At 35.5% G+C, this 17,550-nt stretch overlaps 1 protein-coding gene across 5 annotated transcripts in view; it reads left to right on the forward strand.

Annotated features, from left to right (window-relative positions):
• ANGPT1 (angiopoietin 1) overlaps positions 1-17,550 on the forward strand; it is a 257,731-nt gene that overhangs the window by 97,871 nt on the left and 142,310 nt on the right. The window contains exon 1 of one of the 5 annotated variants that reach the window (XM_047727467.1): positions 1,966-1,998. The exons of the other annotated variants lie outside the window; for them this stretch is intronic. Coding sequence (XP_047583423.1) covers positions 1,990-1,998 — 9 coding nt within the window. The 5' untranslated portion in view covers positions 1,966-1,989. Of the gene's footprint in view, positions 1-1,965; positions 1,999-17,550 lie in introns of those variants that run through there. 5 annotated transcript variants of the gene reach the window in all.

Raw genomic sequence — 17,550 nt, forward strand, 5'->3', positions numbered from 1 at the left:
ACATAACCTGAAAGCCACTGTTGTGTATAATTAACATAGCATGAGAAGACGTTAGTTAATTTAATCTCTTTTTTTATAATTTCTTTTTCTAGCTTGTCCTAAGGTTGAAATTAGCACCTAGATTTTTAGACAGGACACTGTCCAGCTATTAAAGCAGTTATAGCCCAGTTGCAAAAAGAGGGAAAGACAAGCCCGGAAAACAGTGAAGTTTTGGGTACTCATCTGTCACTGATGGACTGTAGTAGGAAAGGGGGCTCTTTTGGCATGTTGTCATTAGAAGAAAGTAGAGCTTGGGTGGGAGGGAATTCCAGAGCCTTAGGACACTGACCTGGGGGCTTTCTCCCCAGTTTCTAGACCATCAATCCTAAAATCTGCCAATTGCTCTGAATCGAGGGAGGGGAAGAAGTTATGGGGTTAGAGTGTAAAAGCCTTCTTAGCAGGGTGAGTACTAGAGCCTTGAAATTGAAGGTAACAGTTTTAAAGGCTTTCAGAGTTGTTGCAAGTGTCAGGAGCCAATGATTTGTGAGTTCTGTCCTTGCTCATGCTTCACCCCTCTAACCTTTATCCAGGGCTGCCCTGCACAAGTGGTGTAAGCTGCTGCCCGTGAAGTGTGATTTGAAGGACATCAAGAGGCCCACTTGGCCCTAATTATTTTCCCCTGGGTCTGTCATAACTTCTCTCTTACCTAGCACAACATTTGGCTCAATAATTCTTGGATGGATGGATGGATGGATGGTTGGATGGGTGAATGAACAAATGAATTTATTTAGCACATATATATTTAATAGTTATTGCATGCCAGGCACTATGCAAAATGCAGAGGACCCAAAAGTAAATACAATCAGTATGTTTTCATGAGGCCCAAAGTCTATTTAGACAGCAAAGAAGGTAAAAATAAATACTACAATTATAAGTGAGGGTTCCAAAAGTTTAGAAGTAAATAAATAGGGTGTTAAGGGAAATGGACAATAGGTCTTCAAAAGAAGGCATCTCTGGTATGAAAAATAACCCTGGTTGAGATATTAGAAGGAAGAAATACAATCTCATTGGCCCTGGTTATATGTTAAGAGAGTTTGCCCATGAAAGAGTAAAAGTAGGGCACTGAGAGTATCAGAAACTTTTGATGGAGGAAACCCATTTCCAGGAAGGAGAAAGCCAGGTTGCTGTCCGTGCAGCACTGAGCTGAGTGTAGACTAGAACAGAAAGGACTTAGCAGGGCAGGACAGAGTCTCTGAGCCAGGTTGGGGGACCAAGGAGCCTGAAGGGTGGTGTCCAGAACCAACTGGTCAGAGTCCCATTGGCAAAGCTGGTGGGATGCGGCGTCCTGGGAATCCAAGTTGAAGAGATGAGCAGCGGTAACAAAATCCGACTTGTGAAAAATATTGAGAACTCCATAAAAGAGTGATTTATTTATTTATTTATTTATTTATCTATTTATTTATTTATTGATGGAAGGGTGAAATGTTATATCAATCAGAGATGAAAGAATTGGCTTTGGGCCACTGGTTTAGCAACAGGAAAATGTGGGGCTATTTATTTATTTTTTTTACCATATATATGTATATATGTATATTTTAATTGTAGTATAGTTAACATACACTGTTATATTACTTTCAGGTATACAATACAGTGATTTAACAGTTTCATACATCACCCAGTGCTCATCATGACAAACACACTCCTTAATCCCCATCATCTATTTCACCCATCTCCAACAGTCCTATTCAAAGAAACTTTCATTTTGCTCATGTTTGAATCTTTCTTGCCACTTCTGAAGGCATTCAATTATCTATTATCAACTGCCTTTGGATTAATCAGAAAGAGGAGTTTCATGAATTATAATGAAGACGAGCTTTATCTATCATTATGCTTACTTTATCTTTCCAAATTTGAGGAGCAACTACAGGTAGAATAACAATGAATGAAGAAATGAATTGTGAGTGGATGAAGGAATTAATGGATGGAGTAAGATTTATTATTCTGCGATCCATGACCCATGTATGTGTTACTCTCACCTCTTTCCCTCATTTACCTGACACTGAGCTTCTGGGAAAAATAAAAATAAAAATCATCATCATCGTCATCATCATTACTTCAAAGCCCTTGTTTTTATATAAAATGCTGTAAGTTTTATTTTTATATGGATTAACCAGGCTTCTAAAGCTCTATTGTATATTCCTGAAACACATAAGCACAGACTGACTTATAAAAGATGAAAGTTCAGCTTTGGGGGTAAGCCTTAAACTAAATTTGCACTGCTTCCTGGTGTCTACTTCAAAATTCCAAAGATAAGAGTCCCTTTATTTGCAATCCATTATCACTATTTAAACATCTTTCATTGCTGAAGCTGTGCTTTAAAGGAGTTGGATGGGTTGATTTTGAACAGTAGCAGTTCATAAAGACAGCAGAGCCCTCACCTCCCAACCCTATCTCCTGCTCTGTTTCTCTATTTTGAGCATGAAGAATCTTTTTAGTATCAGAGAGAGGAATACGTTTTTTTCTCAAAGACATCAAGGGGAAGGAAGTGAAGCAAAACCCCAAAAGCAATCTTTTCAAACTTGTAAAAGTTCCCTCTACAAATCATGATTTCTGCTTTCTAACAACAACAAAAAAGCCTTCTTGAACATCAAATAGCTCTTACAAAATGGCAGTTTTGAAATATTCAGTGTACATAAACTAGAAACATATGGATAACATAGCAAACTTTTAGAAGTTAGTGCATTAAATGGAAAAACACCTCTGAACGCACATTTTATATGGTCATTCCAAAACCACAATGTTACTAATATTGGATAAATCCTAAAAACAGCTGGACTTCGGCTTTCCCTAATTGTGTCTGACCCATATTGCTAGGGTTTTTTTTTGTTGTTGTTGTTGTTTTTAAGAGAATAGTATTTCTGTACGTTACTCTAACTTCCAGAGCCATGAATTCTGGACTATATGGGAATGCTTACTGAATTCACATTCCCCATGTGCATGAAAAAATAGAGTGAGCCTGCACCCACTGTTGAGTTTTCATAATAATGGAGGAACAATGGTCTTTGAAAGTCACAGATAATCCCTAATCCTCATTGTCTTCTGTTTTAATGTAACCTTTCTCTAAGTGACTAGTAAGATACAAAATTGACTGATGATCCTCTCCCTTTCCCTGTCTGACCCTACACACACACCCCCTCTCTTAGAGGTGCCAAGGAGCAAAGAACTGACCAAAAGGCAGGCAGTAGGAGGGAGAGGAAAGAAAAACAAACCAAGTGATCAACCCCAAGCCTCTAACTGTTGGCTGTTTTCTATTATTCACTCATTTGAGCTTTCTCAGATGTGTTTTTGTGAGAAGACTTTCATGTTGTGTTTTCTTTCCTCTCTTCAAGCTAACTACCTTCTTCCATGTAATGGGGAAGCAGAGCACTTGGAAGTCTAGGTAGGCTGCCAGATTCTCAAGCATGATGCTTCCATCCTCTTTTTCTTCTGAAAACATGATTTTAAATTGTGCATGAAGCCTTGTCAGTTATGAACAGAAACGAAACTTACAAAGTAGTGGTGGAAATTCAAAAGCACTTCATTAACTTTTGGTATTTGTGTACAGCTCTAAATATGAGGATTTTTTTAATTATGCATTTTGGTATTTTGTATATCAACTTTATAAGGGGCAGTCTTCAGTTTATAGAAATACGGTCCCCGCTATGTTTTGATCTATCCTATCAGTGTGCTTTTAAATTCTTGCATCATGAATTAAACATAGAACAATCTCATTCATTTAAATAAAATCCGCCTACTGGGAGCCATATGCACGGCCTGGGTCAAATCTGTGGAAGCACCATTGTGGAAAAGAATGCCCTCAGGCCATGTCTTTTCTGTTTCAATTGTCCAAGGGCTAAGAATGAACACCAAAGAGGAAGAAACACATCAATCTGAGTCACCAACACTTCAAAGATACTCTGGCTTTCTCGAAAGACCAATACACTGCAAGCTTTCATCAGACATAAACTGACTTAAAGGAGTTTCCCAAAGAAGCTAGACTATGTAAAACTGCTTTTTGTTTGTTATAATATTTAATGATAGAGAAATTCCTTTGTAAGTTATAAAAATAATTCTAAAATAGTCATTATTATGATCCTATGGAGTAACAGTTTTATTCTAACTTAGCATAATGCTAAGTGCTTTACATAAATACATAATGTAATTATTTTTAAAACCCTCTAAGATAGGTAGCATTATTACTCATCTGTATTACTATAATTGAGGAAAAGGAAGCACAGAATACTTAACTATCTTGTTGAAGTCCAAAATGCATCATTTGAATATCCTTACTCTGGAACTTAAACTTCATGCTTGAAAGAATATATACTCATATATTTCATTAATATACTGAAAATTTTCTTACAGAGCTTCCTAATGCTAATGTAACTTGATTCTGGGACATTCAAAAAGGATTTTTTTTATAATTTTAGCTATTGATGGTCACTTCTGATAACTTGAAAATGTCACAATAGAATGCATATTGCCCATGTATATTTCAAGATTTCTAAAGTAGGCCGTTTTTTTTCAATATTTGTTTTCCAGTTATATTGTCACATGGTTTGCTTAAGTTAAATCTGTACATTATATGTATGGCAGATTTATTAAAGAAGTAAATGTCAAAAAATAAACCAGAGATAAATATCACTCTTTATAAAGATTTTATAAATCAGTATGCAAATGTAGGCAGCTGAATTGAAAAATGGACAGAGAATATTTTAGGGAATTCAGTGAAGAATAAATACAAATGATTAAGCTCTAACACATATGATAAAATGTCCAATATCAGTTGTAGTTATAGGAATGCCAATTAAACAACAATTTTAATCTGTTAAATTATAAAAGATTAAACCATGTTTTATACCTATTATTTCACGGATATATAAATATGAACACTGTAAAACATCACTAGTGGGAGTATAAATTATTAAAACATGGACACATATACACATAGTTTAAAGTACAAGTAGAAATCCCCAGACTTAAAAATTTTTGTTTATACCCTAGCCAACAATTTCTCTTATCATAATTTATATCAGGGAAATGGGAGGAATATGAAATTTTACCTATAAGGATATTTAGCAAATCTTATTTTAAATTTAAAAATAATTAAATAATTTATAAGTTCAACACAAAATAAAGGCCTGGCTCCTAAATTTGTGATACCACATGACAGCCATAATTTGAAAACTAATTAATATAGAAACATAATATAGTATTTATAATATACAAAACAAAGAATATGAAATATATACAGTACGATCTCAATTTTAAAAACAAATGTCTTCTATCCAGATATACATATAATGTAGCTATTTTATATACTACATATACATGTTATATACATATGTAATTGTATATCATAGAATATGAAAAAGTAATCTATTATCTAAAGGTGGTAGGGTTATAGGTCATTTTTCCCTTATTCTTTATGTTTCTGCACTTCAAAATTTACTACCATTAATATACAAATTTTTTTAAAGATTTTATTTATTTATTTATTTATTTGACACAGAGAGAGATCACAAGTAGGCAGAGAGGTAGGCAGAGAGGGGAAGCAGGCTCCCCGCCGATCAAAGAGCCCGATGTGGGGCTCGATCCCAGACCCTGGGATCATGACCTGAGCTGAAGGCAGAGTTTTTAACCCACTGAGCCACCCAGGCACCCCACAAATATTTTTTTATAATTAAAAAATATAAAATACCTGAGAGAGCATATTTCTATAAAGTAAAGATGAATATGGCTAATATAATTAGGGATCAACCCATGTGTTCTCAGGAAATAATAACCCAATATAAATCCAAGGTATTGTTATTAGTATGTGTTTATTTCAGTAAACAGAGATATTAAGCCTATTACTCACAGAAATATGAATTTATATAAGCAACAATGATATTATCCTACATATGTTGATGTTAAGTGCTGCTGAAAATGAGAAAGAACAGGCATTTTCAAACCCCGCTGGTGAGAGTGTGAAATTGGTACAGACTTTTTGGAGGGCAGTGTGTCATTATCTTCAAATTTAAAATATATATATATGTTTAAAGTTAGCGATTTTACTTCTATGAATTGATACTACTATACAACCAAGCCAGAAACAAAATTGGGTGTACAAAATGTTCAATGCAGCATTTTTTTTTAAATAAAAGCAAAGTACTGGGGATAATCAAAATGTCCATCAAAAGAAAACTGTTTAAATAGATTGGTTAGTTGATTTAAAAAAATTGTGAGACCTAATATAATGACATAGACATACACACGAGACATATTATGTTTTTAAAAACTCCTGACGTAATAATATGTATTAGCATGGTTTAATTGAGGTTTTAAAAAATCTGAATATATAGAAAATAGCTGAAGATATAAATCCCAAATTTAACAGTGGTTATCTCTTTGGAGAGGGAAAAAAAAAAAAAATAAGGCAAGGATTACTGGAGGCAATGAAACAGGAATTTCATTTTTGACTTTTATTCTTGGTGGTTTGAAGTTCTTGCAGTGAGAATTATTTATATATAAAACTTATATGATTAAATGATTTAAAAGGTTCAAAGAACCAAGAAAACTGTTAGCCATTTGTTTTAACCAAACATGATAATATTGGCAGATATCAACATGCTGTTAAAACTGTGAATTACTTTCTCCAAAATAAGAGTATTTTCCTTCTTCCCTTAGACTATTTTAATTTTTGTGGCCAGCATAAAGCTGATCTTGGCAATAGTGAAAGGCATTCTCATAAGTGAAGAAATCCATAGAGCAATACCTCTAGTATATTAAGTTGCAACAGCCCTTTCTTTAATGCTTTTGGTTGTATCATCATCTCTTAACAAAACATTTTTATTTTTCCAGTTTAAAGTCCTCCAGTGACCATTTTGCTTGATTTCTGTTTTGTCTCTCTCTTTCTCTTTTTTTTCCCCTTCTTTATGACAGTAATGCAAAATAAATTTGGATTAAAATGTCTTGTTCATTTTTTTTTTTAAATTTTATTTATTTGTTTGACAGAGAGAGAGAGATCACAAGTAGGTAGAGAGGCAGGCAGAGAGAGAGGAGGAAGCAGGCTCCCTGCTGAGCAGAGAGCCTGATGTGGGGCTCGATCTCAGGACCCTGAGATCATGACCTGAGCTGAAGGCAGAGGCTTAACCCACTGAGCCACCCAGGTGCCCCTCTTGTTCATTTTTTGACTGCTCAATTTTCTTCTTCCAACCTGAGCCAAAGAATATTAATATTTTCATAGGATGTAATGTTTCTCTTTGAATTATATCATTTTTAAAAACTGAAAACAGTCACTTACTATAAAAACAATTTGTTAATTAAAAATAGTAGATAATACAAAAATACAAAGAAGGTAAAAATACCCCTCTAATCCTGTCACAAAGAGATAACCATAGTTAAAATTTGGTGTATATTCTTTGTGTATCAAACTTTATAATATAAACTTTGTGTATCGAAAGTTTGTATATCAAACTTTTTGTGCCTTTTTTCCCCCTCTCATATAATGTACCTTTTACCCATATTATCATTTACATTAGCAGCACAGGATTATACTAGATGGATATTCTATTTTTAGACATTGAGGTTTCTGGCAGACCCAACTGGTTACCAGTTCAATAGCCTCTCTTTCCTCCTCATTAGCAAATACTGCCTCCATTAATAGAGGCTGAAAATGCCAGTTACTCAGTTTCTTAGTCTCTCAGCTAAGGCATAGGACACAAGGCCCAAAACTGGTCAAAGAGGCTAAGTAAAATTTCTGGAATAGGTTTTCTTCCTTAGAGAAACTTCCTCTTGCTAACTTAAAAAAAAAAAAGAAAAAGATTATTGAAATAGATGACATACAATGTTATATTAGTTTCAGGTGTGCAACATAGTGATTCCTGATACATCATTCAGTGCTCACCATATTAAATGTAGTTACCATCTTTCACCATACAATATTAATAACTATTCTCTGTGCTGTACTTTTCATCTCTGTGACTGACTGACTTTATAATTGCAAGTGTGTACCTCTTAATCCTCTTCACCTGTTTCACACATACACATTTTCTCATCTCACCCTCTCTCTTCTGGCAACCGTTAATTTTGTTCTCTGCATTTACGACTCTGTTTCTGGTTTTGTTTGCTTTTTTTAGATTCCACATGTAAGTGAAGTCATGGTATTTGTCTTTCTCTGCCTGACTTATTTCACTTAATACCCTCTAGGTCCATTCATGCTGTTGCAAATGGCAAGCTCTTACTCTTTTTCTATGGCTGAGTAATATTTCATTGCACACACACCCTGCATCTTTTTATTCACCTGTCAATGGGCACTTGAGTTCCTTCCATGTCTTGGCTACTATCTATATGCTGCAGCGAACATAGGGGGGGCATATATCTTTCTGAATTAATGTTTTGTTTTCTTTGGGTAAATACCCAATGGTGGAATTACTGGATCATAAAGTATTTCTATTTTCAATTTTTTGAGGAACCTCCATACTGTTTTCTATAGTGCCTGCACCAATTTGCATTCCTACCAAGAGTACACGAGGCTGCTCTCTTCTTCACATGCCTGCCAACACTTGTTATTTCTTATCCTTTTGATACTAGTAGCCATTCTGACTGGTATGAGGTGATAACTTCTTGTTTTGACTTGTATTTCCCTGATCATTAATGGTGTTGAGCATCTTTTCTTGTATCTGTTGGCCATTTGTATATCTTTTTTTGAAAAATGTTTATACAAGTCTTCTGCCCATTTTAATCAGGTTATTTGTTTTTTGGTGTTGAGTTATATGAGTTCTTTATATATTTTGTATGTTAACCCCTTATTGGATATATCATTTGCAAATATCTTCTCTCATTCAGTAGGTTGTTTTTTTCATTTTGCTGATGGTTTCCTTTACTATGCAAAAGCTTTTTATTTTGATGTAGTCCTATTAATTTATTTTCGCTTTTGTATCCCTTGCCAGAGGACACGTATCCATAACATGTTGCTAAAGCCAGTGTCCAAGAGATTACTGCCTATGTTTTCTTTTAGGTATTTTGTGGTTTCAGGTTTCACATTTAAATCCTTAATCCATTTTGAGTTTATTTTTGTGTATGATGTAAGAAAGTGTCCCAGTTCCTTTTCTCCTCCTCTCCCCCTCCTCTTTGCTCTTCCTCCTTCTCCTCCTCCTCTGATTTCTTCTTATTTAGCTGTCTCTTTTTCTCAGTGCCATGTATTGAAGAGACTGTCTTTTCCCCATCATATATTCTTGCCTCCTTTGTTGTAGATTAATTGGCCATTTAAGCATGGGTTGATTTCTGGACTTTCTGTTACTCTCTCTGACTTTGGATGTGATAGTGTGAGGTAGGATGTCTAGAGCTACAGGAGCTTTCATGTCATCATGAGGAGTAAAGACTAAGAATAAGACCATGCCAAGTATAATAGGATGTAAAGATTAAGATTCTGAATCTTTGATGACATTCCTAAATTGCCGAATTAATGCTGGAAACTACCCCCCCCCAAGGAATTAAGGAATTCTAGGGGCTAATAAACTATTATTGTTTAAGTCTCCTTAGTCAGGTAGTCTGTTACTTGCAGCTAAAAGCAAGCCAGCTGATACAGGGTTGTTTCCAATTTTTTACCATCTCAAACAAACCTGAAATGTTCATTGTTAAACATATAATTTTATAAATCTGTCCAAGTGTCCCAAGATAAATTCTTTTTTTTTTAAGACTTTATTTATTTGTTTGACACAGAGAGAGATCACAAGTGGACAGAGAGGCAGGCAGAGAGAGAGGAAGGGAAGCAGGCTCCCTGCTGAGCAGAGAGCCCAATGCCGGGCTCAATCCCAGGACCCTGAGATCATGACCTGAGCTGAAGGCAGAGGCTTTAACCCACTGAGCCATACAGGCGCCTCACTGAGATAAATTCTTAATAGTGGAATCTCTATAGCATCCCAAGTAAATAATCACCCAATGATTATTGATTGAATCTTTTCATTATTATTTCAAAATCCTAGATGTGGAGAGGATGGAGGAGCAAAGTTAGGATACCATTGATAGAATGTTGTTTTATCCAACATAAGCATTAAGGCAAAGCAAAGACAACACATTTCTTGGATGTTGTAGTTTTAAACATTAATTGTAAACTGCTTTTTTAAAAGATCTTTCCACACTGATTTTTCAGAGAAATAGAATCCATAAAATGAACAATGAGCATAAACATGACTTTATATATGTTAGTTTTTGTGTATATACAAATCTGAATTCTACGATGAATTTCACCATATTATTAAGTGCACATAGAATAATCCTGCATCAAAGGACTATTGAACTAATGGAAGTTTTATGTGAAGTTCAACTATCTTACCCTTTGGCTAACGACTATCAATCAACCCACTCATTGCCCTCAGTTATGTATTATCCTTTTGAGGAGTTGAAAGCAGGTCGCTTCAGATCTTTAGTGCATTATCTCATCTCTCTAATCTACTCAACAGTGTGTAGGGCTCCCAAAATGAAATGACTGTTCCAACCTGTAGAAACAGCCAAGATTGTTACAGTGGTTCTTTGATAACTCCTGCATTTTAGTGGTTTTGAGAGATTGGTTTTATTTGGAAAGAGAAAAAAAAGGGAAGAGGAAAGTTTTATCTGAATATTAAGCTTTTTAAAAATATAATTGATGACAAGAAAAGGAAAAGAAATGCATATTTCACATTTATTATAGTGACAGATGATCAGTTAATATTAAATGATTACCCAGAATGAACTGCTGAACAGTAGAACAATTGCATATCAACCATAAGAGCTTAAAATAAAGACTCTTTTGGATAAGTTATCTATTATTTGGTCCCCAAAAAGCAAAGTTTATGGACTCAGAATGTTGTGGCAGTCAGCAAGCCACAAAACAATTTGCAGGAGGCCCAGAAACACATTTGAAAGCAACACTTTACAGCAGGATTAAAGGTTAGAAACTGGCATTTGATGCTAAAACCAATCATATATTGGGGGTGGGTGTAAACTGTACATTTATGGGTTTTGAAGAAGATCAGCCATTTTCTAGGAGGACCTTTTGTAAATGTGTATACTGCCAAGTTATTTTTAAAAGAAATTTGAAATGAGAAGAGCATATTAACACTGTCCCCTGCTTACAAAGCTGTGATTTGACATTTATTGTTTTTCAGACAACTGTGATGCTTGATGTCCACTGCTATAAAAAGAACTTTGACTCATTTATTCATTAACTGCTTACCGAGGACCTGTGTGTACTAGGCACTGTTGAAGACATTCAGAATATGGCAGAGAACAGATCAGGCAAAACATTTTGCTTTCATGGAGCATTAACAAAAAATAAAATCAAAACAAAACCAGACCAGAGTACTATTGAGTTTGTCAATTTATCTGAAGGATCATAATATGTTTAGTAGTAATCATGAGACAAACTTTTTGGGAGGGGGACTTAATTTATTAAATGTATTTTGAAATATAATTGCATAGGGGGCCTGGGTGGCTTAGTCAGTTAAGCATCTGCCTTGGATTCAGGTCATGATCTTGGAGTGCCAGGATCGAGCCCCAAGTCCAGCTCCCTGTTGAGTAGGGAGTCTGCTTCTCCCTGATCCTCTGCCCCACCTCCACACCAGCTTGTGTTCTCTCTCTCTCTCCAATAAATAAATAAAATCTTTGAAATATATTTGATGAATTTGAAAGGAACAAACTCCCCTCCTTCCCAGTTTGACATTCTGCAATGGGGGTTAGATTCTCAAGTGTCCTACCTTAGAAAGGGACTTAGAAGATAAACTGTCCCTTAGAAAGGGACTTGTAGATAAACTGTAAGAGTAGTGGATGAACAGTAGTTAGTGTGTATTTAATAAATATTTACATGTTTTAGAAAGTCCCATTCCTCTCCTAATGATGTACAGATGGCTCTACTGTGTTTTGAGCAAAGTTAGGAGTCTGGAAGGAGAGAAAAGACTTTCTACTTGAAATCCTCCTTTTTGTGCTGGACTTTCCCCTGAAGAGGGCCAGTCTGTGTGTGGCTACATCTCAGCTTCCCCGACATTTCCTAAGTCCTTTCTACCCCACAAGTGTGGTACCTGTCATCTTACATTATCTTTGGGGTCGCTTCTCAAAGCTATGGTGGTATCAGCTTATGTGTCTGACCACTGTGCTAACTCTTTCATGTCAGTTTACCTTATAGGTTTCAGGATTCACATTCTTATGGTGGTGTAGTGGAAAGAGTTTGGAACTCTCCATGGAGAGAGACTTAGTGAGGCTGGAGCATGACTCAGCCAATCCCTGGAACAGACTTTTGGGCCAGCCTCCTTGTCTACAAAAGATCTTGAAAGCCTTTTACTATTTCATCTCTAGGAGTCAATCCATTACCTAAATTTGAAATGGTGACCTTGTTAATGAGACAGAATTAAAAGCCTGGATAAACACAACTAATTTTGAGAGAGAAGTGCTTATTTCTTCATGCTGATTAATATGCAAAGCAACAAGTGGTCTTTGATAGTACAATAAAAGTTATGATCACTTGTTTTGATAACTTCTTTGCCTAACATATTATAACATCATTTGAATTGAATCTTGTTTTCAGGGAAAATTTTTAGAATATCAAATATTGCCCTCTTTTAAACATTTTACCCTAAGCCTATCACAGTCCTTACTGTCACTGATCTTCTAAAAGTTTGCTATTGGTGATGGAGAAAGTACAGGTCAGAGAGAAAGTCAGAGAACATGAGGAGAAGCTTCTGGAATAGAAGTTGAAATAAAAGCTTCGTCTACGAAGTTGTGTCCCCTCCTCTCTCTCCAGTAGTTACTGTTCTGTGTGAACATTGGTCCCTACTTGTAGCCATTGATATAACACTAACATATTGTGTTACGTATTTGTCAAAACTTTAAAATTAATTTCATCCAAACTAAAATCGACCTGGGTATTTTGGGATGCCAATGGAGGCTTTGAAAAGTGTATTTTTTTTAATTTGTGTGTTTTAAATATATATTCTAATTTCTATTGACTATTGTCTGATCTTGTTACTTCCTAATTTGGTTAAATACTGCAGCTGTTGAAATAACTCTAAAAGAATCTTTCTTGTGATTTTCCCAGAACAGTTAGCATTATCAAAAACTAAAAATGCCCCAGTGTCTTCTCAGACTATTTCTTTGTGGAATAAAGATTACGTTTCTTTCTAATTGTAATCTCTCCTCTCTTTTTTCTATTCCACTCCTTTAGATATGGACCTAAATTAAGAAACATTGTTTTCTATAATAATACATGAATTATATTTAGCTTCCCCTGGAATTATTCTTTTTAATTTGAAAGCTAAGGGGAAAAAAAAAAAACCCAAAAAACAGAAACAAAGCAAAACCTAGGTATCACTCTGTCCAGAACAATTTTGATTAAAATCTGCTTTGAGAGCAGAAAATGGATTATATGAACCCTCAAAAGACTTTTCATGCTTGTGAATACTACAAAAGATAGAAAATCTTTTTCTCTTTGGCTCAGAAGGAATTTTTACAATTTTAAACTGGTGAAGCGTTTTAAAGCTTATAGGTCATTTGCCTTTGCAATCAAGTCCATCTTTGAGTTAAGTCCTAATACCTCCCTTGAAATAATTGGGTTTAAAAACAATTTACAAAAACAAATTTAAATTATACTTTTAACTATATGGAAGTTCTCACACACACCCAAAAGTAGAACACATAGCATAATGAATCTTCATGTACAAATTGCTTAGTCTCAACAACTGTTAAAACGAGCTAAACTACATTTGAGCTCATAAGCTAAACTATAACTAAAAAGTGATACTTGGAGGTAGTCAGCATAGGCAGTCTAAAATCATTTACCTGGATAAAGGAAAGTTTCCATTACCATGTCAAATTCAGGCAGTTCATGAGAAGATGAAATGGGTTATTAATGGGTCATCACAATTAATTAGTAGGTTAGGTTGTGTTTTATGTTGTATGTATCTTATGATCAATAAACAGTTGTAAAACTAAACAGTTTTTAATGGAATCAAAGCCCTGGCATAAAATAAGAACTAAATTTGTGAAAAACTATTTCTCTTCCTTTGGACATATTAATAAGCTATGGGTGTTCAGGTAGCTGCATGCCTAAAATATATATAAATCCTTCAGGGATGCTTAACACTTCCCAATCCCTCCCATAATAGAGTTCTTGTCTTCTGTCTCATGATGAAGGGCAAAGAATCAGCCAAACCCTGATAATCTGATAATAATTCGATTTAGTTTCATTCCAACTTTAGTATCTGATCATAGCAAACCGAAGCCCTCCCATGCATGGGCAAGTTGGCCAATTAGGGCATTTGGTGGGTTTGTTGAACAGAATGAAATGTTTTGAGAGTGTAAATACAACTCTGCTAACTGGGCTTGCATGTCGCCTTTGGGGACTGGTACTATGACCTCAACAAAGCAAGATCATAGGACTGGAATGAGGTAGGGACAATGAGGGCAAATAAGAAACTTCCAAGGGGAATGGTTGGTTCTGAGACCTAACTCATTCTTTGATAACCTTGCTCAGTGTTCATGGACCTAACTTTAGGTGGGAAGAAGGTAGTGCTGCCTGGCTTTTGTAGCACAGCTTCAGAGATCTGGAAGCAGTAAAAGAAGTGGTCCTTGGGAACCATGTTAATGATAAAGTCATGTTCCTGAAACACCTGGTATTTTTGTGAGTTATCACAGACTTGTGACTCATAGAAAGAGGGGATAAAGTGAAATTTGTTAAGGCAGAGAGCCCCTCACGTCACCATCAGACAAAGGAAATGTTTGTATGGGTCAGAAGCATCTGGCTTTATTTTGTTTGAGCCTAAAATTTTCCATCATTTTCATATTGCTTGCTATAGGTCTTTCAGATGTCCCTGGCCCATTGCCCTTACAGGTGTTTCCAGAGGACAGGGAGGTGAAAAACAGCTATAGGCATGCATAGTTCTTCAAGGAAAGATGCTTTTATGGTACCCTTCTGCTAAGTTAAAACAAAACAAAAAAAAAAATCAGGAAAAAAAGGAAACAGAAAGTTACATATTCCTTCTACAAAAAACTAATGCCATTATTGAAGAAGTTGAAATCAAATGATGGAAATTGCCTCATCGAGCTTTTAAATACTCCTTTAAGGTAGAGCAACATTGTAGTTCCCAAGGAGAGGCCAGTGATTCACTTCTCTGGCCAGAGTCCCTTCCTTCCCTCTGTTACTAGCATTTATCACCTTGCCTGACAGTCCTCACTACCCAGTAAACAGGAGAGATGCTCAACTGCCAATCAGCCTCTTCTATCTCCTTTTAGTTTATCTTATAGAATATTTAGAAGGGAATAAAGCTGTAAGCAATGGCTGTGCATAGTCAGTGTTTGGAAAAAAATCTTAAAAAGGGCTATTTTTAGTTTGAATTTAATTTCTTGACATATCTCCATCACCTGCCATATGTAAAGGTAATGATGGCTTGCCTAATATAATCATTTTTAATTATTGTTTTTTGGTTGAAAACCTAGACTTCAGTGTCTACAAGGGGCAAAATGTGGAGATGAATGAAAAATAATTCAGCTAATCTAGGATAAATAGGCCTAAATAAACAAATGCCTATCCTGAACCTCCCGGCATGATATTTGGTCAACCTCTGATCTTCCCATTATGCTTCCCAAAGTAGACAAGCCGTAGCTGTTACTACTAACTGATGTTCTTATCAGGTTACCTTCCCTATTTGTTCTATTAGTACCTTTGGTATAAACAGATCATGGTCTCTCTCAAATACAAACTCCAGAGATGATTCTCTCTCTGCTATTCAGATGCTGAAGTGCTTTCTAACCCAATAATCAAATCCTTTTCCTAATAGCATATCAGCACCAAAGCTTCTGTTCTAATGCTGGAGAATGAGATTGCTTGCTAAAGAATGAGGAAGCAAAAGACACTGATATCTTCCTTGAGGCCAATTATTTTACTCTGAGTTTCTCACTCTGGGCACACAATAATTAAAATGTACATCCTGCCTTATTTATTTATTTATTTATTTATTTATTTATTTATTTATATTTTGGCAACTCTTCTTGCTAAGTATCCAATTCCATATGCCTTTTAACGGTATACACTGACACAGAGTTAAATTTGTATGTTTCAAGGAAACACATTTTTTAAAGCATGGAAGTGACAATAGTTTTGTAGATATTATACAATATCCTGACTTACAGTTCAAGCCAGAGTAAAATACTTCAGTAGATGTTTACATTTGCCACTTTTTGTTACGACTTTCATAGATCAGAGCAGACTTGTAACAGAGTTTAATGTCATCTTTAATTGGCAAAGATATAGTGGGAAATTATTCAGTGATAGAAGGTGAAATTATGAAACCAGTGAATTATACATGCCCTGATGTTTTCTTTTGGAAATACTGAATGTAAATGTGGAAACTTGGAATTAAAAAGCATGGGAATGGAAGAAACCCTAAAGGTCATTGAGTTCAGACCCATCCAGACCCAGTCCAGACCCATCCCCCACCATGAAATCTTTTTTTTTTTTTTTCCACCATGAAATCTTTTAGCCACTTGCCTTATAAGAGTCTTCAAGTGCTCAATAAAGAAAAGTTGAAGGAACAAAAGAAAGCAAGCCAGGTTCAGCTTGGACATTCCTAGGTATTCCTTTTTGAAGGCAGCTCACTCCTGTCGAACATTTCCAACATTTAGAGTGCTCTTTTCTATACTACTTGATAGCATCTATTACTTTATTATTTATTAGTATTAATATTAGTATTACCTTGATAGTCTCCAATCTACAGAGAGAGACCGCACTTGAAAGAAATACCAGAGCACTCTGCCAAACTTGATCACCTTTGGGCTTTTCGAGGGGGAAAAAGATCCATAAGAAAGCTCTAGGAAGAGCCATTTAATTTGTAGTGGTTATTAATATTTCATATGGTTTGAATATGCTGAGTTATCCTGTCCAAATAATGAATATAAAATTAATGTAATAAAATATAAATATAAACACAGAAGGAAAGGCTTAGCAAAATCCTCTGAAAAGTAGAATGGTTCAGGGAATAAAAATCACATAAGTTTACTCTGTAGTCTTATGTAGGTGGCTAAAAGGTATTAGTGGTAATCTGTTAATTCAAGATGGCTTCTATCAGTTTACCTCCAGATAGCCTACATTTTCACAAGTGAGAAAAAGCAGACACGTTGTCACGATATCTCTTAAACCTACCCTCATCCCCCTCTCCTCCTCCTTATTCTGACTCTGAAAACTAACTCCTCTAGGATAAACCCTGATAACATTAAATCTGGAGCTACCATCAGGGCTGTTTCAATGGATTACCAAGCTGAACCTCTTGGCCTTCTGTCTGGGACTGAGACTGGGGCTAGATCTCAGCAGAAATGCTCATCAATCTTCTCTTGCTTTTGCCCTCTGGTTTCTAAGTAATGGTCTAGTTTCTTGCTGGTGTATTCTAGTAAGAGTCAGCTGGGAGAAGAGTTTTCCCTAAATGCACTGACAAAAGTAGAGAAAGTGGGAATGAGAACACTGTAATTCTGCCAACCCTAACCTCATTCTGCCTCAGTTTCCTTAAGTGGAAACTTACTGCTTAGAAG

Source organism: Lutra lutra, chromosome 4 (assembly GCF_902655055.1).
Source record: "Lutra lutra chromosome 4, mLutLut1.2, whole genome shotgun sequence".
Classification (NCBI taxonomy): domain Eukaryota; kingdom Metazoa; phylum Chordata; class Mammalia; order Carnivora; family Mustelidae; genus Lutra; species Lutra lutra.